This window comes from Geotrypetes seraphini, chromosome 2 (assembly GCF_902459505.1).
Source record: "Geotrypetes seraphini chromosome 2, aGeoSer1.1, whole genome shotgun sequence".
Taxonomy (NCBI): Eukaryota; Metazoa; Chordata; class Amphibia; order Gymnophiona; family Dermophiidae; genus Geotrypetes; species Geotrypetes seraphini.
The window spans coordinates 310966417-310989821 of NC_047085.1; the positions used below are offsets into that span (position 1 = coordinate 310966417).

Below are 23405 nucleotides of genomic sequence, written 5' to 3' on the forward strand. Positions count from 1 at the left end.
AGGATCCTCCCAGTGCATTCAATCAGGGCCTTAGGCTCCTTCCAGAACGCACTGGGAAAGGGAAGGCCCGCCATTTTGAAGAGACTGGCCTGCCAGTAGGAGGGAGTGGGCATCCCTCTTGCTGAACTTAAAAAAAAAAAAAAAAAAGTACGGGTTGAGGATGTGTTGGGGGAATATTCCAGCCTTCTGGCAGAAGGGAGTGGGCATCCCTCCTGCAGATTTCTTTTATTTTTTAAGTGCGGGGCTCAGGGTGGGAGCAAGGGGTGGGAGGGAGGTCAGGGTCTTTTTTTTTTCATTGGAGGGGGGGCTCAGCTTTCAAGCCTTGCTTTCCTGTCCGTGCCTGAGCCAATCAATGCTCAGACACTGACAGGAAAGTAAGGCTACGACAGCTCAGACCCTGCTGGAAAATTTTGCCCATAAAAAGCAGGCAAAAAGTTTAGAGCATTACACAGAGTGCTCATTATAATGCTAATGAGCTCCTTGTAATGCATTTGCATAGGGTTCTTGGTGATTGCCACGGTAATCGGTAGCAACCACAGAGAACCCTTTTGAGCATCAGGAGGAACGTTTCCTTGCAAGTAAGACTGGTTATTAAAATCAGTCTCTCTTGCAAGGAAACCTTTTGTGTATTGGGGCCTGAGTCTGGCCACTGTGTGATAGTGCTGTGGAATGACAAACCCTCCCCATCCTTTAAGGCAGTGTTTCTCAACCTGCGGTACATATGTGGGCCGCCTGTTGGGGGTATGCGGGCTGGCTGCCACCTGGGATCTCTCCCTGCCTGCCCCCACGCTGAAGCCACCGCAGATTCCTCCCTGCCCCACCCCTGAAGCTGACCCTGCCACCTGACATACTCTATTCCAACTCCTCCCCCACCCTCGCCACAGCAGCAACAGGGATGGGCCAGATGCATGCAGCGACTGCACGTGGCCAGCCCACAAGCCTTCCCCATGATGTCAGAGAGAAGGTTCTGGGCCAGGGGGGAAGGCTTGTGGGCTGACCGCGTGCAGTTGCTACATGTGCCTGGCCCGTCCCTGTTGCTGTAGTGGCAGTGGGGGAATGGAGAGTGGCAGGGGGTATGGCAGGGAGAAATCGGCGGCAGTGGCTTCAGTGGGGGAAGGGGAAGGCAGGGAGAGAAGAAGAAAAAGTTGGACTCGTGGAGGGACAGAGAGATCTGGAGAAGAGGAAGCATGCAGGAGGCAAAAAGAAAGAATGAACTATTGGATGCACAGTCAGAATGAAGTGCAACCAGAGACTCATGAAATCACCAAACAACAAAGGTAGGAAAAATTATTTTATTTTCAATTTAGTGATCAAAAAATGTGTCAGTTTTGAGAATTTATATCTGCTGTCTATATTTTACACTATATTTGTCTATTTTTCTATAGTTGTTACTGAAGTGACATTGCATATTTTAAAATCATCTGCCTTGACCTCTTTGAAAAAAACCTGAATATAAATGATAATTAACATTTTCTCTGCATACAGTGTGCTTTGTGTTTTTTTTAAATTTTGTGGCTACTATTATGTATTAATAAGATTATATTGTGTGTATATGAAAAATGAATGGAAGAAATTGCATTACAATTAGTACTATTATTATGGGGGTGGAGTCAGGGGCGGAGTTTTGGCGGGTCTGAGGGAGTTTGGGTGGGTCTGGGGCAGAGTTTGGGGGGAGTACTCGGTTGGTATTTGTTAGGCTTGGGGGTACTTGGCTTCAAAAGGTTGAGAAGCACTGCTTTAAGGCATGAGAAACAAACTCAGGATTCTTGTGTAGCAGTGCAAAATAAGCTGGCTGACACTTAAGAGCACATATTGAAACTGATAGTCTATTTAGGTTACCAAACAGCACTGGATACAGTGAATCATGAGTATAAATTCTAAAATTTGATCTAAGCACATAATCTATGGCTAACACAATGAGGATTGGCAACATGAAATAATAGTCTACTCCTCAATTTATAACTCCCATTCCAATGCATTCTGTTTATTGCATATGTCCATGCCCTGGTTTTCTATTTGACATCTGAGTGCAGTACAGTCTTTTCTTTTAGGATATAGTGGGAATGGGAGTTTTAAATGAATATTAGAAAGCAGAGGTAGAAAACAAAAAAAGCCAAAAACTCATATGAAAACCTATTCTCTCACAGACTCATTCTAGTAAGTACTGGTTTGTTTATGTTTTCTACCAATCTGCTCATATAGACATGAGTAATGGGGAAAAAATACAAAATCTTACGCATGATCATCAAAAGCAAGTAACGCTATCCTTTCCTATCCCCCAAAAGATGAACCCTGCACTGCAAAATATAAGCATTTAGCATAGACATTTTGCAAGTCTAGGCACCTAGTTCTTCAATCAGATGGCAGTAGTCAATTCTCTCCTGTGGGTTCAGAGATGACAGCTGGAACCTGTATTCTTTTTCTAGTTCTTTATCTTCCTCTGTTTCAATAACCTAAAATTAAAAAAATATATTTTTAAGCACTTCTTGTGTTTCACATGCTTATCTGCTTTACATGTATCATTCTGACATCTGGTCTGCAATAGATAGATATGGATCTGAAAGAAGGCACTTCAGCAGATTCGCTTATATTCCTCAACAAAATGCCAACATTTTGATCCTGGCATGAATATTCATAGTGCTGCAGCGGTGAACTTAGGCCCGAGGAGAGAAGGCAACTGCTGCTGCTACTACAGCAACTCTTGCCGGCAAACAGAGAGATCTTCACTGGTAAGATTTTGCTGGAAATTGCTTACAAACTTGGGAAAAGGGGAACCTAAAGCTAAACAGATAAGCTCAGGGACTTATTTTATTTAAAGTACAGTGGTACCTTGGATTACAAGTATAATCCGTTCCAGGAGCATGCTTGTAATCCAAAATGCTCGTTTATCAAAGCGAGTTTCCCCATAGGAAATAATGGAAACTCGCTTTGATACGTTCCCATCCCCATCCCCCCCCCCCCCCCGAGAATCGGCATTGCTCCCCCCGAAGGCCCCCTTTGCGATCGGGCACCCTCCCCCCGCGATTGGGCATCCCCCGCCGCTTCTTATTGTCATCTAGGCACCAGCATGTCCTGTGCGTTGGTGCCGGTGTCCAAAGATCGGCCTCCTCTTCTTGCTGGGCCTTGAGCATCTGCGCATGCTCAAGGCCTGCGAGTTCACGTTCTCTCCGAGATCTCCGCAGGGGGGTGCCCAATCGCGGTTGGGGGGTGTGTGTGTGTGTGCCAAATCACGGCGGGGAGGGTACCGGATTGCGGGGGGGCCGCCGCTCGCAAATCGAGGCACTCTTGGTTTCCGAGGCGCCGATTTTGTGAATGTTTTGCTTGTCTTGCAAAACACTTGCAAACCGGTGCACTCGTAAACCGAGGTACCACTGTACTCTGCTCACTTACATAGTTTTAGGGACAGTTTGTTTTTCTGGTTTTTTTTTTTTTGTTCTTTTCTTAGCATAGGAAGGCTCTGTTAGAGTACCTAGGTTAGCATTCCAAGGGGCTATTTTTAAATTGCTTTAGTATGAGGGGGGCGTGGCCGTGCGGAGAGCAGGAGAGACGCACTTTCACTGAGCTCCGCGGTTTCCCTCCTGTCCAACCTCCTTGCACTAAAATCTGCGTCTACATTTTCACCCGATCACACCCTTTGAGTCGGTACCGGCGTATGGACAGGTTTGTCCAGAAGGGCAGCGTGGAGATGGCCTCTAAATCGGGGAAGAAGGAGCGAGGCACCCTAAAATCGGGGCCTGGTGGTGAGGGAAAGATGGCGGGTGCGGCTGAGGCGGCGGACTCAGTGAGTGAGGAGACGCTCGCGCGGCTGACTGAGGCGGTGGTGGCTGCTTTGGGCACCCGCTTGGACAAGGTGCACAACACCCTGGCAACGCTTACCACGACAGTTGCTGAATTCAATGGCCGAGTGCAGGAGGTGGAACATCGAGTCAGCTCCGCGGAGGATACTCTGGTTTCGGTTCAGGTGGAGCTTCAACGTTTGCAGAGCAAAGTGACTCATTGTGAGGAAAAGCTGGATGACCTGGAGAATCGCTCCAGGCAGAACAACATCCGTCTGGTGGGCATCCCAGAATCGGTGCTGGATGCGGATTTACTGGCTACCTTGGAAAAATGGCTGGCGGCGGAGCTGCTTGTGGCACATGGTCTGGGCCCCTTGCGTATTGAGCATGCATACCGTCTGGGCAAGAAGCAGGATGGCTCGGCCAGGCCACGTGTGGTGATCATCCGGATTCTTAATTTTGCTCTGAAAGATCTGCTGCTGAAAAACTATAGATCTTCAGTTCCAAAATCAGCGTGTCTTGTTGTTCAAGGACTATTCTGCTCCAGTGGCTTCCCTTCGTAGAAGCTTTTCCTCCGTCTGCAAGCTTCTCTCGGAGAAAAAGATGCGATTCACGCTTCAGTTTCCAGCTAAGCTTCGGGTGCTGTATTATGGCCAACCATTCTTGTTCGATAACTGTGAGGTGGCACGGGCGCAAGTATGCCTTTGGTTTCCTGATATGGCGCCCAGCACTTGAAGAGTGAAGACATATCTTGGTGGTTTTCACTTTGCTTGCGTGAGGGTCTCTGCGGCGGGAGGATTACCTGCATGAAGAGACACCTCGGATTGCTCTTTTCTTATTTTCTTTATTGTGCTGGAGCAGGTCCCTGTTTGGGGGCCTCGATAGCCTTGAGTGCATTCAGATTTTTTGCTCTGTGCCATGTGTTGAGTGTGCCCTCCTGTTGGAGGGTGCCGGGTTTGCTGATTGTGGCTCTGTTATATGATAATATCTTTGTTGGGGGTTGTAGTTTTTCTGGCCCCTGTTTCTGTTTATTCATAGTATTCTTAGCACTATTGCTCATATTACTATTAGTATTTCACTTATTGATATTGAGGTCTTCCCTTCTTTTATGTTCTCTCTTATTTTACTAATGGGTGCGGGCTTGCTATGTGGGAGGTTGGGGAGGGGGGGGGGGGCTTGAGTCTTTTGAGTCCCTTCTCTGGAGAGGTGGTATTCGGAGTGTGGGGGGGTCAGGGAGGGGGGAAGTGGGGATGGGGTGGGGAGGGTAGGGGGTGGGGTGGAGGGGTGGGATCCGTGTGGTGGTGGAATGGATGTGGATGTTAGATGGCTGGTTGTTTGGTTGCTGGGGGGAGGGCTGGGACTCCTAGCAACGGTTTACTCCTTTTCTGCTATGTGGGTATACTTGGTCCTTGTGTGGGATGTCACCTAAACGGGGAGTGCGATGTGTGACTTGGAATGTGTCGGGCATTAATTCCCCTATTAAGAGAACTAAGATTCTACAACACTTAACCCGACACCATGCGGTTATTGTGGGATTGCAGAAGACCAAGCTTAATGAAAGGGAACATAGCAAATTGAGACGGTCCTGGGTGGGCCAGTGTTACTCTGCCTCTTCCCCTAAGGCGAAGGCCGGGGTGGCCTTGTTGATTCATAAATCGGTGCCCTTTGTACAGTCGGGAGTCATTTCCGACCCGGAGGGTTATTACGTAATAGTTCAGGGTATGTTGTCTCAGCGTTCAGTTATTTTGATGTCAGTGTATGCTCCTAATAGTGCTCAAAGGGCTTTTTATAAGAAGCTTTTGGGGGTTATAATGTCTTTGTCACAGATGCCTGGGGTCCCCATAATCTTTCTGGGGGACTTTAATTCTATTTTGGATCCTGTCCTGGATTCTACTAGGGGGGCCCTACGTTCATCGGGGAGGTCAGATAATGGGCTACATGCTTGGATGAATGCTTTAGATTTGGTGGATGTCTGGAGAACATTGCATCCTGGTGAAAAGGATTTTACGCATACATCTAGAGCACATGATTCCTCTTCTAGAATTGATTTTATTTTTCTTTCCCGTTCCTATTTTTATGCGGTCCATAAATCTGAGATAGGTGCGCTGGTCATTTCTGATCACACTCCGGTGTGGATGGATGTGAGTCTGGCGGGGGGCACCCAGGGTGGAGGGGGGCGATGGCGGTTTCCGGTGGCCTTGTACTCTGACCCTGATTTTAAATTGTACCTCGAGCAGCAGTGGCAGGAGTACGTAGAGTTTAATGGTGGGCATGTGGATGAGGGGGGTCTTTTTTGGGAGGCCGCAAAGGCGGTGCTTCGTGGTGCTGTGTTGGCCTACTGCGCTCGCAGGAAGAAACTAATGGCAGCCAAGATCTTGGCCCTTGAGCGTAGGGTTCGGGAGAGCAGGCTTTTGGCCCTTCATTCCCCCACGGGGTCTCATAAGCGGGATTTTCAGGTGGCACAGTCAGCGGTCCATGCCCTTTTACATGAACGTGCCCAAAAATCTCTTTTTTATTACAAGTATAGATTGCACCGTTTTGGCAACAGGCCGGGCAGAATGTTGGCTCAGTTGACTAGGGCGCGGAGGGGTTCCTCCTCCATTACCTCTCTTAAGGACTCTGGGGGGCGGTTGGTTACAGCTCAATCTCATCTGGAACAGCTTTTTGTCTCCTTTTATAGTTCCCTTTATTCAGCGGAGGTGGTGGATAGGAATGTTCCGATTCAGGTTTATCTAGACTCTCTCCCTTTGCCTCGACTCTCAGAGACGGACAGCGCGAGCCTGGCCTCCCCTATCACTCGGGAGGAGGTCTTAGGGGTTGTTAAGAATCTCCCTCTTTGTAAATCTCCGGGTCCGGACGGCTTTAGTGGGGAGTTCTATCGTCTTTTGCAGGGTTATGTGGCTGATCCGTTGAGAAGATACTATCAGCATTCTGTGGAAGGGGGACATTTTCCTGCTGGATCCAATCGGGCGCTGATTACGGTCCTGCCTAAACCAGGTAAGGACCCTCTTCTGGTGGAGTCTTATCGCCCTATTTCGCTCATTAATGTTGACTTGAAAATATTGGCCCAGATTTTGGCTAATCGGTTGGTTCACTGGTAGGGGTGGATCAGGTGGGCTTTGTGCAGGGTCGTCAGGCGGGTCACAACGTTCGTAAGCTCTTGATAGCCTTGGCTCATTGTGATTTTAGGCGGCAGCCGGCCCTGGCTATTAGTTTTGATTTCGAAAAGGCCTTTGATCGGGTTGAGTGGGCCTTTCTTTTCCCGTTGTTACACCGCTATGGGGTGGATGGGTTCTTTATGGGGGCTCTCCGTGCCCTGTATTCTAGTCCTGAGGCTGCTGTGCTGGTCAATGGGAAGGCCTCTCCGGTTTTTTCTCTACAACGGGGCACTCGGCAGGGTTGCCCCTTGTCCCCTTTGCTTTACATTTTATTTTTGGAACCTCTATTACTGTGTATCCGTACCCATCCCCTGCTTGCGGGTGTGGAGGTCGGAGGTTCCTCCCTACGTTGCATGGCTTTCGCGGATGATATTATGGTTCTGCTTACGGATCCAGTCTCGCACCTCTCTCTCTTGTTGGACTTGTTTAGTCAATTTGGGGAGCTTTCGGGCCTTAAACTTAATGTGTCCAAATCTGAGGTGCTGCCTCTCCACTTACACATTTCTCACCTCTGGTCTGACTTCCCCTTGAAAGAGGCCTCTCTACAGGTGAAATATCTGGGTGTCTTAATCCCTTCCTCTTTATCGCGCCTTTATGAGATTAATGTCAGGCCCATGCTTAGGCGGTCTATTGAGAGCCTCCGCCTGTGGGGTGCTCTGCCGGTTTCTATGGCAGGCCGCATCTTTTTATATAATATGATGGTGGTACCTCGGTGGCTATATTTGTTGCAGACTTTACCAATCTGGCTGCGCCGTGCGGACCTGGAGGAATTATATCGTGCCCTGAGGCTTTTTCTGTGGCGGGGATGGAGACCTCGTCTGCCCTTGCGTGTCTTGATGTTACCGGAGGCGCAGGGGGGTTTCGGTCTGTTAGACCTTCGAGCATACAATTTGGCGTGTGGTATGAGATTAGTTCGAGATTGGTGTTTGGAGAGTTCCTCCTTTTTGACTTTTTCGGTGGAAAGGGATTTTCTGTCTCCGGTTTCGTGATTGTTTATGTTGCATGCACCCTCGGCCCAGTTAGACCCTTCTCAGCGAGGGCATGTGGTCTGGGCTTATATGAGACTTATCTGGAAATTGCTTTGTAAACATCTGGGGGTTAATTATGGGGTCTCCCCTATGTTGCCCTTTGTGGGGAATCTGCAGTTTAGTCCGGGCAGTGATAATCGAGTTTTTCGGCTTTGGCATGCACGGGGGATCCGTAGGGTGGGGGATGTTCTTGATGATCGCGGGGTTCCTCTCTCTACTACTGGGTTGGCGTCATTATATGGGTTAGATCGAGTGGATGCCTTTAGCTATATGCAACTTCGCCATTATGTGCTTAGTCTTGGAGGGACCTTTCTGCGTGCTTCGGTGGCGAAGAGCCTGGGACAGAGTCTGGCATTGTGGGAGGATCCGGCTCCGCGCCTACGTTATTGTTACTGCGCTGCAGATGCCGTTGTCGACTGAGCGGGCTGATTTGCTGGCTGGGGCATGGAGCGCTGACTTAGGTTGCAATATCACGTCCTCATTACTTTCACATTGTTTTGTTTTCTTGCGTACTCTTTCCTGTAATATGCTCCACAGGGAAGAGGATTATAAATTCCTTTAGAGAATGTTTATCTCTCCTCAGAGGGCTTATCGTGCTGGCTTTGCGGAGCATGCGCGCTGTCCTAAATGCCCTGCGAGTCCAGCTACCCTGGGACATATGTTCTGGACTTGCCCTCTGATACAGGCTTTTTGGAGGCGAGTGTGGGCTTTCCTGTCCTCCCTATCTCTCTCATTGCCTGCGTGTACCCCTGATATTGCTCTTTTTTATGCTGGAGAGGCTCTTTCAAGCTGTTCTGGTGGGCAGAGATTATTGGTGTTCAAGGCTCTCCTCCTGGCTAAGAAGGCCATTCTGGTCTCCTGGCGGGTTCCACATGCACCCTCCTTTTCCCAGTGGCAATTGTCCCTTTATGATTTAGCGCTTGAGGAGCGTGGGATGGTGGGGACCCGTGATGAGGGCAGGTGGACTAAATTTCAAGATGTATGGGAGGGGTATTGGTTGTCCCTTTCGCATAGGGAGAGGAGTCTGCTGCTGAATTGCTAATCTTTTGGGATGTCATGTTCCTGTGTGGGGGATCGTATGCTGCTTCCCCTGGCGCACTGTATGATCTGAATTTTACCACGGTATCTTTTCTTCTTTATCTTTCTTCTTTTCTTTGTCTTTTTCTTCTTTCTCCTTTAGAATGCTTGTCCACCATGCGGGTTTGGGTTGGGGAGGGGGGGGATTGGGGGGGATGGGTTGTTGGGGGTTATTGTAAAACACTGTATTGGGCTTGTGTGGACTTATGCTCACCTGCATTTGTGGGTTTTCCAGATGTGTCTTTATTTTGGTATTGCAGATGTGTATTTGTTTTGCGTTGTAATGTGTTTTGTTGTCTTTGCCCAATAAAGAAATATTATATTAAAAAAAAAAAAAATTGCTTTAGTATCAATATAAAGAACAGCTAATAGGCACAGGCAGATTCAGTTTAGACTTTAATTCCCTCCCTCCTACCTCAAATCTCACCTACCCCTGGCCTGATTTATAGGAACCAATTAGATAGCTCAAAATTTAATTAGCTTATCTTTATTAGACTATTCCAATTGATTCCGTTAGTTCAGTCCAAATCCTGGGTGTAATTATAGACAGTAAATTATGTTATTGTCCCCAAATTAGTACAGTACTCAAAAATTGTTTCTATAAACTCAAAATGATTCTTAACCCTCAGTCTCTAAACATTCTGATTCACTCTCTCATCTTATCTAAAATAGACTACTGCAATTCATTATACAAAGGTATATTACATTACATTAGGGATTTCTATTCAGCCATTACCTTGCAGTTCAAGGCGGATATGTCAAAGGAGGATTAAAATGCTTCCTTTTTAAAGATGCTTATGAAAATTGATCCAGTCCTTTTAATTCTTATGATCCAACAATAAACTGATCTTGTCTTTCCCATTTGTTTTTCCCTTCATTGTTTGCTTTTCTTTTCTTTTAAATATTGTAGTTCTCACCCCTTACCTCCTATTCTATCGTATGCCAATTATGTCCTGTTTTATTAGTTTCTCATTTGTATTTCCATTTAAAAAAAAAAAAATCCCAAAAACAACTGTAAAAAGCTTAGAATTCATGATTGGCGTTTTATCAAAATTTTAATAAACTTGGAACTTGGAAACTTAGCTAGTTACTAGCTAAGAAATCCTTAGAAAGTAACTTACTAATTACAACATTACAAAATATTAAAAACTAAACATTACCATAGCCTAACATATAACTAGCAATCTTAGAGGACCTTAGTGTACATATTCCCTTAGCAACTTAACAAAGAAATCACCAATATTAAAATGGAGGCAGCAGTCCAGTGGGCTATCCATTCTTTTGCACAGATTAACACATGTTGGATTATCTCCTAGTTGGTGAGAGGTCTTATGTGTGTGCTCAGTGCAAATAGCTCCTAGAGCTCAGGGAATGGGTAGAGTAGCAGATTTGGAGGAGCTGAGGGAGACAGAGAGGTATATAGATGAGACCTACAGGGATGTTGTAGAGAAGTCCCACCCAGTCTGGCAACCTCTGTGCTGCCTCAGAGGAGGGAGGTCTTCTTAAAGGACAGCATCACCCTGTTGAAGTAGCCAGTATCCAGGACCTACACACCAGGGGATGCAATATCCTCTCATACCGAGGATGTCATATCGAGGGCTTCTGCTCAGGAAGGTTAGGATGGTCGTTTTTAGTAGGAGATTCAATCATTAGGCATGTAAATGGCTGGTGGATGTGAGGATCACTTGGTTATTTACCTGCTTGGTGTGAGGTTTGTGGACCTCACGTGCCACCTAGATAAGATTTTAGACAGTGGAGCCTACTATTTCGGAACATGTAAGTACCAATGACATAGGGGAATGTGATAAGGAGGTTCTAGAAACCAAATTTAAGCTTTTAGGTAGGAAGTTAAAATCCAGAACCTCCAGGTTAGCATTTTCAGAAGTGCTTTCTTTTCCATGCAATGGACCCAAGAGACAGGCAGAGCTCAATGTGTGGGATGAGGCAATAGTTCAGGGAGGAAAGTTTTCGATTTGTTAGGAACTGAGCAACATTCTAGGAAAAGATGAGCCTATTCCGCAAAGATGGGCTCCACCTTAACCAAGGTGGAACCAAGCTGCTGGCGTCAACATTTAAAAAGGAAATAGAGCAGCTTTTAAACTAGAAACAGGGGGAAGGCTGACAGTCATTCAAAAGAGAATGGTTCAGAACAAGGTATCTTTAAAAGATATCATCATAAAAGGGAAGACAGAGCATCCTGACAGTGAGGTTGCAATACAAGCCAAAATAGACCAGGTTTCCTTAAATACAGAGCAGACTGATTTTAAAGACTGCAAATTATCCATGCCAACTTCTGAGCAAATTGTAAATAGGTATGACAAACATTGTTTGAAATGTCTGTATGCAAATGCCAGAAGCTTAAGAAACAAGATGGGAGAGTTAGAATTTATTACACTAAACCAAAAGACAGATATAATAATAATTATATTCTTATATACCGCCATACCGAAAAAGTTCTAGGCGTTCACAACAAGGTGAGCTAATACATGGGATACAGATAAAATACAAATTAGAATAATGGACTTAAAAACAGATAAAGACAGAAAGCATTTACAATATAATGCAGAAAATACTGGCATGGCAGGGAAAGAAGTAATACATAGAACAGATAAAATACGTCAAATGGAATATAAGGAACTTGATTGAAAAAAATGAAGCAGAATGCGTTAAGATACCAGCCTATCAAAGAGTTGAGTCTTTAACAATTTTCTAAAATCAAGATAGGAAGAGACCTCTAACATAATTTTTCCAAGCCATACATTCAATTTAGCAGCTTGAAATGAGAGGGTTCTCTCAAGGAACTTATTATAATGACAGGATTTTAATGAGGGATATGAAAACAAGTGCACTCTACGTGTGGTCTTTTTGGCATGACTCAAAGAAAAATGAGACACAAGATAACCTAGTAACAAACCTGAAACTGATTTATAACAAATACAGGAAAATTTGAACAGAATTCTTGACTCTATCAGCAACCAATGGAGTTTCAAATAAAAAGGAGTGATATGCTCCCATTTTTAAAAAGCAAATAATAGGCATCTCTGAAACCTGGTGGAAGGAAGATAACCAATGGGACACTGGCATACCAGGGTACAAGGAGAAATTAGGTTCTTACCTGCTAATTTACTTTCTTTTAGCTTCTCCAGACCAGTAGAGGTTAATCTTTACGAATGGGTATATATCCAATCATGACCAGCAGGTGGAGACTGAAAACAAAACTGTGAGATAGTACATAAGATATCCCCTTCTCTATTCTCATCAGTCTGCCGAATAGCTAAGCAGAATCAAGAACTGAAAACAGAAATAAACAATACTCCGAACAGGAGTAACAACTAACATACCTAAAATGCTGTTGGAAAATGCAGAGGAGAAATACCAGAATGAAAAATGTCCCCACAGCTTGCCAGTTAAGCCAGCCGAGCCACAGTCGCTGTTCTTTAATACTCCCCGGCCCTAGAAAAATACTAGAACTGCAGCAAAAAACAAAACTGCCCGCGCAACAGCCCTAACAATACAACAATAGATAGGGTGGGGACCTCTACTGATCTGGAGAAGCTAAAAGAAAGTAAATTAGCAGGTAAGAACCTAATTTCTCCTTCTTTAGCACTCTCCAGACCAGTAGAGGTTAATCTTTATGAATGGGACGTATCAAAGCAGTTCCCATCACGGGCGGGACCCCAAAGGGCTGACACCAGAACATGCTCCCCGAACACCGTGTCCTGACGCGCTTGAACATCTACCTGGTAGTGTCTGACAAAGGAATGCAAGGAAGACCAAAATACAGCCTTACAAATGTCCACTGGAGGCATGAGCGAAGACTCAGCCCAAGAAGCCACCTGACCCCGAGTGGAATGAGCCTTGAGAAACTCCGGAACAGGCTCCTGTCTCAGAAGATAAGCGGAAGCAATAGTCTCCTTGATCCAGCACACAATAGTCGCCTTAGACGCGCCAGCCCCCCTACGAGGACCCGCCAGAAGGACAAAGATCTGATTTCCTGATCTCCTGGGTCCACTGCACATAAGAGCGAAGAACCCAACCGACATCTAACTTGCGCAGCTGTCTTTGCTCAGAAGAGCCCTCCCGACTACCTAACACCGGGAGGACTACAGATTGATTGACATGAAAGGGAGAAAATACTTTTGGTAGAAATGAAGGAACAGGCCGCAAGACAACCCGCTCCCTAGAAAACTCCAAGAAGGGAGCCCTACAAGAGAAAGCCTGCAGCTCAGAAACACGCCTGGCGGAAGAAATGGCCACCAAAAAAAAACCGCCTTCAGAGTAAGGTCCTTCAAGGAGCAGCCACCCAACGGTTCAAAAGGCGGGTGCACCAGAACAGAAAGAACCAGACTGAGATCCCAAGATGGAACAAAGGGCCGCATGGGAGGCCTGAGCAATGTGGCCGCCCGCAAAAAAACCCGAATCACATCAAGAATGGCCGTCAAACGCTGACCTGTCACTAATCCACGAAAGGCTGACAAGGCTGCAAGCTGAACCCGGAGAAAAGACCAAGCCAGATCTCTATCCAGGCCATCTTGCAAGAACTCTATGATGTTAGGCAGGGAAGCGCAAAAAGAGACCCCTCCCCACGCATGGCACCACCCCTCAAAGAGACACCAAACCCGCACATAAGCCCGAGAGATAGAAAGCCTCCGGGACCCCAAGAGAGTAGAGATCACCTTATCCGAATACCCCTTCTTACCTAGGCGACCCCTTTCAAGAGCCAAGCCGTAAGACAGAAGGGAGACGGGTCAAACATCGGAATGGGACCCTGCGCCAGAAGATCATCCAAGAGAGGTAGAGGAAGAGGATCCGCTACCAGATGCCTCACCAGATCCAAATACCACGGAAGTCGAGGCCAATCCGGAGCTACCAGAACCACAAGACCCGGATGGCAAACAATGCGGAGAACTCTGTCCACTAATAGCCACGGAGGGAATACATACAACAGCCTCTCCATTGGCCATGGTTGAACCAGAGCATCCAGACCCTCGGCCAGACCATCCCTGCGATAACTGAAGAAGTGGGGCACTCTGGCGTTGGCACTCGTGGCCATCAGGTCCAACAAGGGATGACCCCAAGCCTGCACTATCAACTTAAAGTTCCACAGGGCTGAGGCACCACTCCCCGGGATCTAAGATGTAATGACTGAGGAAGTCCGCCTGAACATTCTCCACCCCGGCTACATGAGAGGCCGAGAGGTCCTGAAGATGCAACTCTGCCCAAAGCATGAGCAGAGCCGCCTCCTGCGCCACCTGAGTGCCCTTGGTGTCTCCCTGCCGATTGACGTAAGCCACTGCTATGGCAATGTCCGACAGAACTCTGACCGACTTGCCCAACAAAAGAGAGCAGAAGGCTAACAGCGCCAGATGGACAGCTCTGGTCTCCAACACATTGATCGACCAGGACGCCTCCTCTGTGGGCCAAGTGCCCTGAGCTGAGTGACCCAGACACTGAGCCCCCCAACCGAGGAAACTGGCACCCGTGAGAAGCACCGTCCACTGCGAGAGATCCAGACTTACCCCCTGAACCAGATGAGAGGTCTGGATCCACCACCGAAGACTGCAGCGCACCAAGCCTCACAGAAGGACAGGGACATCCAAACTGTGCCTCTGGGGCGACCACCTACGGAGCAGAGCGTACTGAAGAGAATGCATGCAGGCCCGTGCCCACCTCACTACGTCCAAGGATGCCGCCAGGACCCCAAGACTTGGAGGAAATCCTGCGCCCGAGGACACCGGGACGCTAAAAGGAGGCAAATCTGAGATTGCGATTTGCTTACCCGGGCCTCTGGAAGGAAGAACTTTCTCAAGGAGATGTTGAACAGAACCCCAAGGTACTCCAGATGCTGAGCCGGGACCAACCGACTCTTTGCAAGGTTGACCACCCAGCCCAGCGACTGGAGAAACTCCACCACCCGAGCCGTAACCCGGGTGCTCTCCTGTAACGACTTTGCCCAAATCAACCAGTCATCTAGGTAGGGATGTACCAGAATGACCACAAGGCCGCTGTGATGACCAACATCACCTTGGTGAACGTCCAGGGAGCCGTGGCCAGACCAAAGGGAAGCACACAGAACTGATAGTGCAGACCCAAGTTCGCAAAGCAAGGAAGTTCTGGTGAGAGGACTAAAAGGAAACATGCAAGTAGGCCTCCGTTGGAGCAAGAGAAGTCAGGAACTGCGAAAAGAGGGAATTCTGAGAGCTCTGTTGACCCCTGTTTAAATTGCGGAGAGGCCGAAAAGTCCCCTCCTTCTAGGGCACCACAAAGGAAATGGCGTACCAGCCAGTGCCGCACTCCTGAGGGGGACACCTGAACATCCGCTTTGAGATCTAGCAAGCACTGAAGGGTCTGGTGAAAGGCTAGCGCCCCCCATGCTGCCTGACACGGAGAGGCTAGATATGATCTGGCAGAGAGCGGCAAACTCCAGAGCATAACCGTCCCGCACCACCCCCAGGACCCACTGATTGGCCTACTTGGGAAACAAGTTGTGCAGCCGGGCACCCACCGGAACCAAAGGGGCGCCAGCAAAGAGCCATCGTGCAGGACGGGCAGCAGGAGATCCGGCGGGGGGACTCCCAGCCCCCCGACGGGCCCCCTGAAAGGACTGCATGCGCCGAGCCAACTGACCCCGGGGAAAAACTGGAAGCCTTGAAAGAAGCAGCCCAACGCCCATGGCGAAACTTGCAAAATTCCCGCAGACGCTCCCGGGCAGTGCCACCCCGAAACTCCGGGCGGGCACGGTCCTCAGGCAGACGGGGCACTTTAGAGTCCGTCAGAGTCTGTACCAACTTATCTAAGTCCTCTCCAAACAAAAACGACCCCCGAAAGGGAAATTTTTGGAAATTAAGTTTTGGACGCGGCAACCGCCGACCACGCGCGAAGCTACAAAAAGCCCCAGACAGCCGCAAGCCGCACTAAGTCATAAAGAGCATCCGATAGGTACGAGGCAGCCATCTGAATCTTCTGAATCTCCTGATCCACTAAGGACCAGTCATCAGACTCATGATCCCGGACACGCTCAGACCAATGAAACACGGTGCGAGCCATCAGCCCCACACAAATAGCCGCCTGGACCCCCAAGGCAGAGACATCAAAATTCTGCTTAAGAAGTGTCTCTAACATACACTCATAAGAACATAAGAACTGCCATCTCCGGATCAGATCCCCAAATGTCTTCCCAAAAAAAGAAATTAAACCAGGGGAAAAGAAAACCCCGGGTGTCCCCAGAGACTCCCTGCCCTAACAGGGGTCCCTGCTGAAACCTGCCCCTGTGTTTGCAAAACAGGGGGAAGATCACCTGAGGTTGCAGACAAAATGGAGGGAACTGTCTGTCAAAATGGCGAAGATTCCGCCAAAAATAACCCCTCCAGGGCCTTTAGCTGCTGAGAAACCTAAACTGTCCCAGACGCTAAAGCACCGGCATCAGCTGTTGAAAAATCAGCTGAGAGGGAATCCTTTTTCCCCTACTGTCGGCGATTGGGGAATCCCTCCGGAGGTAGTGAGAGCAGACCAGGCTGCCTCACTGCCTTCAGCCAGCTCACGAGGCACTAAGGCCGGGGAGCTCTGGATGCCTGCAGCTGCTGCCGAAAGAGCTCCATGACCACACCGGCCCAAACTACCGAGTTCAGACCGGCCGCGAGTGCCTCACGGCTGGACCAAATTGTGTCACACTCCCCCGGAGAAGGGAACAATTGCTCCATACACAACCTAGCTAGAAGAAAAGTGCCGGTTAGTGCAAAAATACAGTAAACTCCACAGGCTCTCGAAGCAGTAGGCCTTGCTTGATTTAGGGGGCAAGGCTGACTGCTGCTGAGGCTCCTCTAAAAAAATGTGGGAAGGTGGAGGAAGTGGGGGGAGGGATCCCGCTCGAGACCCGCCAGGTTTGACACCCCCGAAGTCGGACGGACCCCCAAACAGGCTCGCCCAAGCTCTGTCCGGCCAAAAACAGGGACTAGAAACCCCCTAAACAAATTCCAACAGCCCTACCAAGGGAGATGGGTACAGATCACTCAACACCTGCTGGAGACTGAAGTAGGCTGATGAGAACAGAGAAGGGGATATCTTATGTACTATCTCAAAGTTTTGTTTTCAGTCTCCAACTGCTGGTCATGATTGGATATATACCCATTCGTGAAGATTAACCTCTACTGGTCTGGAGAGTGCTAAAGAATATATATATAGCAGTGATAGGGTGGATCGAATTGGTGGCGGCGTAGAGTTATATGTTAAGGAGGACTACCTTAAGATCATCACATACTATCACACCCAAGTCAAGCTCTTCTATCATGCACAAAAGTTTTTCATCCCCTAAACTGTACTGTTTCCTCGGGTTTTTGCAGCCCAAAGACATGATATTGCATTTCTTAGCATTAAATCTTTCAAATTTCAGACCATTGTTGAAGCTTTGCTAAATCCTTCCTCGTGTTATTCATACCATCAGGAGTCTCTATTCCATTGACTCACAATTAACTTGTGTTTATATTGACGTTATACAAAGATTATCACAAAAGATTTAGAAGTGAGTAGTTTTTCGAGATTATATTGTAAGTCACTTTCACGAATCAGCCCCCAGATGTAGTTTCCCATCATGTTCTCATTATATTGTCCTTGGTAGCAATGTTCAGTATATCCTGGTGGAAATGCTCAACTTGCTCCTCTGAGTATGCTCCCTTGTTCTCCTTGAATGTCTCAAGAGGAGCATCAAGGACATGGACTTTGACAGACATCCTATAGCCCATTTTATAGTCATTTTTCACCAGATTCTCGACCAACTCCATGTAGTTTTTGGCCTTGTGATTCCAGGAAGCCCAGAACCACTGTAACAAAGCTTTTCTAAGACGCTTTCCACAACAGAAGCTGCCTAGTCAAAACTGAATTGCAATGATTTTGCTGCATATTTTGTCAATAAAATTAAGTCTCCACCAGGATTACAGACAGTCCTTCCCAGTCTCCAATCAGCTAACCAGAAGCGCACAAACCTGCCCCCTCCTAACACAGACATATGGGATTCTTAACCCAATAGCAGAGGAGGACCTTGACAAAATCCTAAGAGACCTTCAACAACGATTACCTGCTCTCTCGACCCCTTCCCATCAAAGCACACAAGTCGGGGCCTCATAGACAACGTGACAAAAAAATGTTAACTTCCCACTTTCTAATGTGTAACTATCAACAGCATTAAAGAGGGCAGTGGCGCATCCTTTGCTAAAAAAGCAACCACCTTGACCAGGACAAACTTGAAAGATACTGGCCAGTATCTAACATCCTATTTCTAGGAAAACTTATAGAACAAATAGCACTACACAACAATTTTTTGGTTAAGTCTTGATTCCTGAAAAGTTTTTGGTGATTATGACAGGTACCAACTTGGTATGCTCAAATATGGTTTTGGTTTTACTGCATCACGTAAGAACTATGAGAAATAGACATTTTTATGTTTACTGACAATAAAATATATAGTCAAGTTTACATTTCGCACAAGCGACTAAATGAAACAGAATTAAAAGTGTTTTGCTCCCGAGTTTCTTTTATATTCAGTGTCTGGTGCATCACGTTGTAGCATCCAACAATAGTCGGCAAGCATTGACGGATTCCAATTGCCCTGGTATCGTTTCTCCATCGTAGCTATGTCTTGATGAAACCTTTCACCGTGCTCGTCACTCACAGCACCGAGATTTGCGGGGAAGAAGTCCAAGTGTGAATGGAGGAAATGAATCTTGAGTGACATATTGCACTTCATTCTCTTGTATGCTTTGAGAAGTTTGTCTACCAGCTGAATGTAGTTTGGGGCTCTGTAATTGCCCAGAAAATTGTCAACAACGTCTTTCAAGGCTTTCCAGCCAATTTTTTCCGGCCCAACTAACAGATCTTCAAATCGCTTGTCACTCATAACATGTCTGATCTGGGGGCCAACAAAAATACCCTCTTTGATCTTGGCATCAGTTATTCTTGGGAACATCTGTCTTAAATAACGAAAACCTTCCCCTTCCTTGTTCATTGCTTTCACAAAATTCTTCATGAGTCCCAGTTTAATGTGAAGAGGAGGCAAAAATATCTTTGTCGGGTCAACAAGCGATTCATGTGCTACATTTTTCTGTCCTGGAACTAACTTTTTACGGAGTGGCCAGTTCTTTCTAGAATAGTGCGACTCTCTGTCTCGGCTGTCCCATTCGCAGATGAAACAGCAGTACTTTGTATAGCCAAGCTGCAGTCCTAGTAACAGAGCAACGACTTTGAGGTCTCCACAGATATTCCAGTTATACCTGGTATACTGGACATACTTTAGTAACATTTCCATATTCTCATATGTTTCTTTCATATGTGCTGCATAGCCAACAGGTACTGAAGGATAAACGTTGCCATTGTGCAACAGAACAGCTTTCAGGCTTAACATTGACGAATCAATGAAAAGACGCCACTCTTCCGGGTTGTGATCACAACCAAAGACCGAGAACAATCCTTCAATGTCACAACAGAAACAGAGACTGTCGACTTGTGCAAAAAATTTGGTTATATCATGATGCCGGTCTCGAAACACAGAAATTTTCGTACCTGGTGATAGCAAACACCATTCCTGAAGTCTCGAACCTAGCAGCTCAGCTTTTGCTTTTGACAGACCCAAATCTCTGACCAAATCGTTCAATTCGGACTGTGTTATCAGATGTGGATCGCCTGATGAGGATGGTTCAAAATCCGGGTCAATGTCACTGTTAGAACCCTGCACTGCAGTTTCTTCATCTGGTTCGTCTAAGGTCCAATCCTCTGGTGGTTTCGGAACTGGAAGACTGTCATCATGTGGCATGGGTCTCATTGCTGAAGGCAGATTAGGATATTCAATTGACTTCTTGTTTTTGGCAGAGAAACCAGACACATTAGTCAAACAGAAATAACAGTCCGTCACATGGTCTTTCTGTTCTCGCCATATCATCGGAACAGCAAATGGCATCGTCTTTCGAGTACCTCTGAGCCAGGCTCTCAGACTAACAGCACATGTCGCACAGCAAATGTGAGGCGCCCATTGCTTGTCTTGATCACCTATTTTGCAGCCAAAATACAGATGATAGGCTTTCTTTACAAGGGCAGTCATCGAACGTCTCTGAGGCGTAAGTGTATATTCCCCACAGATATAGCAGAATGTGTCGCGGCTGTTACGACACCGACGAGACATATTGCCCGACACCAAAACGTCTATAGCATCAAGCTTACTTACTGTTATATTGCTACAGCTACTATACTACTATACTTTACTATACTGATACTATATACACACACGGACTATCTATATTAACCAAATGAGCAGGATCGGTGTATGGAAGCCACCATTATAGCATGGTGAGACAGCGCAAGCTCGTTCAGACCTGCCCAGACATGCCCAGGATGTCATCTTCCATAAAACAGCTTCCAACCTGGCTAGATTTTATGCATGGACATACCCAGGCGGCACAAACCGTTGTTGATAAGACACTTATGGGAGAAAAAATTGTTTGCATCCAAATATAAGAAAAAATCACGACAAAATTGAAGATTTCTCTGAAATGGTACGTGATGGGTAATTTTTGATGTAATATTCATGATCAGCACCCAAAATTCTATAAGAAACACCCAGCAGTGTTCAGGAAGCAAAAACTTTGTTGTGCAGTGTAGTCTGAGTTCAACACAGTAATTGGCTAGAAGAGAGAAATTGGCTATATCCATGTCATTCTAGATGGCCTTAAACTGTGGAACTTCATACCTCCAGATTTGTAGGTGTAAACTAAGAAATTTTAAGAAGGTTTTAAAAACAATTTTTTACCCAATATTTTGGAGCTCTATGAATCTTTCTGATGTTAGTTATCAGTTGTTTATGGATCCGATTTGTAAGGGTATAAGAACATAAGAAATGGCTTCGCCGGATCAGACTCTAGGTCCATCCAGTCCGGCGACCCGAACCCGCGGAGGCCAAGCCAGGTGTTCCCTGATGAGAAACCTTGTTTATTCGTATCCCCCAATGTGATTTGCAAGAAGGTGTGCATCCAACTTGCTCTTGAAACCCAGAATGCTGGTCTCCATCACGACCTCCTCAGGGAGAGCGTTCCAAGCGTCCACCACTCGTTGTGGAGTTTGTGCATTGTATGCATATTAATTATTTTTGCTATGTTGTAATTTGTTTAAAATGTTGAGATAATACAGAATATAAATATTTTAAATAAATAAACAAACAGTCCTTCAGTGTTCTCCCAAGAAATTTTTTCCAGCCGGGTGACATGAAAAAGTAGCCGGGTGGGGCGGGACGGCAACACCACAGAAACAGCGATGCATCTCCCCTAAAGCAAAAAAATAAATAAATAGAATTTTTTTTCTACATTGTCTTCTCTGGTTTCTGCTTTCCTCATAGTCTTGTCACTCTCTTCCTTTCATCCACTGTCTATCCTCTCTCTGCCCCTTCTATATGGCATCTTCTCTCCTTGTATTCCACTTCCATCTCTCCCTTCACCCCTATTATTCTGGCATCCATCTTCTTCCCTTCCCTCCTCCAATGGTCTGGTATCTCTCTCCTCTTCTTACCTTCCCTCTCCCACACCCCCATGGTCTGGCATTTCACTCTCTCCTCTCCCTTCCCCCCACTTCCATCAGTATCTTCCCCCTTTCTTTCCCTCCAACCCAATTCCATCCAGTATCCTTCTCCCTTATGTCTCTCTCTCCTTTCCCTGCACACTAATTCCATCACATCTGCCCCCTTTTTCTCCCTCCACCACCCTTCCATACCACCCTGACCCCCTTTTTCTCCATCCACCACCCTTCTATGCTCCTTTATCCCTCCAAACCAGCAAGGTCCCATGATGACTGCCTCTGGAAGATGTAAGTGTCGTTGGAAGGGGTGGGCCGGCAGACGCAGGGAGATGCGGCAAGGTTCCGCAATGACTGCAGCTGCTGGTCCACCCCTTCTGATGTTACTTACGTCTTCCGGAGGCAGAGGCGGCAAATGCAGTCATCGTGGGACCTTCCTGCACTTCAGTGCGGCTGCCGACTCTGCTTCGGAATAAGTACGGCAGCCGCGCTGAGGTGCAGATGCCATTTAGAGCAGCTCGGAAAGTTCTGGATCCAGCCGGCTGTGTAACCCCCTAGGGCTGGCACCCGGGGTGGTCTGCCACTGCATAAGGGGACAAAAAATAATAAAAAGAATGGATAACTTGACCGATTTAGACATGTCATACAATTATAATCACAAAAATATGTCATAAAATGTAATTCTAAACTCAAAAGACTCCAGACGAAAAGCAGACTATAGAAAGGAAACCAGAAAAGACTAAACCCATAGTACTAAGATCCAAATGCTAAAATCGGACATGTCCATTATGAAGAGACGTGTGGATCACCGCTAATTATAACGAGTAAGTCTTTAAAATATGAGACGGTAATGGATAGCCAGACCTTGTGGACGGAAGTGACAAATACTGGAGCCAAAACCAGAGCACCGTGATGAAACTTGAATGGAAATATGGAGACCTATTTATATTTTTAAGTAAAATTGCGATGTGAACATGTCATAGAAAAGAATAAATAATGTGTAAACTAAAAACCAAGAACAATATATTGTAACACCGAACTCAGAATTAATGAAATAACATGCTAAAAGAACTTAACCCCCCCCCACTAAAATAGGGCATATACATACTTAAAATGATGGCTGGTTACAAACAATATGTCTAGACTATATAGACCTAAACAGGGCAAAAAGTAAACGTATGGGAAATGAACAGCTGATAATACAGTGTATCTTGAAAACATAAGCCGATAGTAGCTCAAAAACAAGCTGACCGGGTAGATGAAAAGTGAAACCTGGGAAAGATCTAAATTATTGTTCAAATGAGCTTCTATTAAAACCAAAGAATAAAACCACAAAGGGAGAGTAAAATGAACTTACCAAAAAGGTCTCTGCACTGATGAGATAAACTCGTACACAGAATAAATGTGAACACGCGACAGTGGGGCTATGATATTTGATCCATTGAAAAAGGCGCCAAAAAAGTGTCGGCAGTGGATTGGATGCACACTGATAGGGGAGGGGCATCGGGCTGTTAAAAAAGGCTGCTTTAATAAATAAATGAAAATACTGGTGAAAAACTAAATAAAAAAACCAAAACCATGATAAAATGCCAAACCTGACTGCAAATGGTAGTGAAAGTAGCATAAGGCACCCTTGGTACTGTTAGTGACAGAGCTGCTTAGAATAAAGAACCGTGCTGTACATGAGGAGATAAGATGTAAAGTGCTGGCCCCTCACTGCACCACTTGATAAAACTGAGGAGCGATGTTCTAGAGCAGGGGTGCCCACACTTTTTGGGCTTGCGAGCTACTTTTAAAATGACCAAGTCAAAATGATCTAC

At 46.4% G+C, this 23405-nt stretch overlaps 1 protein-coding gene across 4 annotated transcripts in view; it reads right to left on the reverse strand.

The window, feature by feature from the left end:
- Positions 1-23405, reverse strand: part of TOPBP1 (DNA topoisomerase II binding protein 1) — a 302005-nt gene that overhangs the window by 107357 nt on the left and 171243 nt on the right. For all 4 annotated transcript variants that reach the window (XM_033929986.1, XM_033929983.1, XM_033929985.1 and 1 more), the window contains one exon: positions 2345-2453. In XM_033929986.1, the coding sequence (XP_033785877.1) occupies positions 2345-2453 (109 nt within the window). The remainder of the gene's footprint in view (positions 1-2344; positions 2454-23405) is intronic.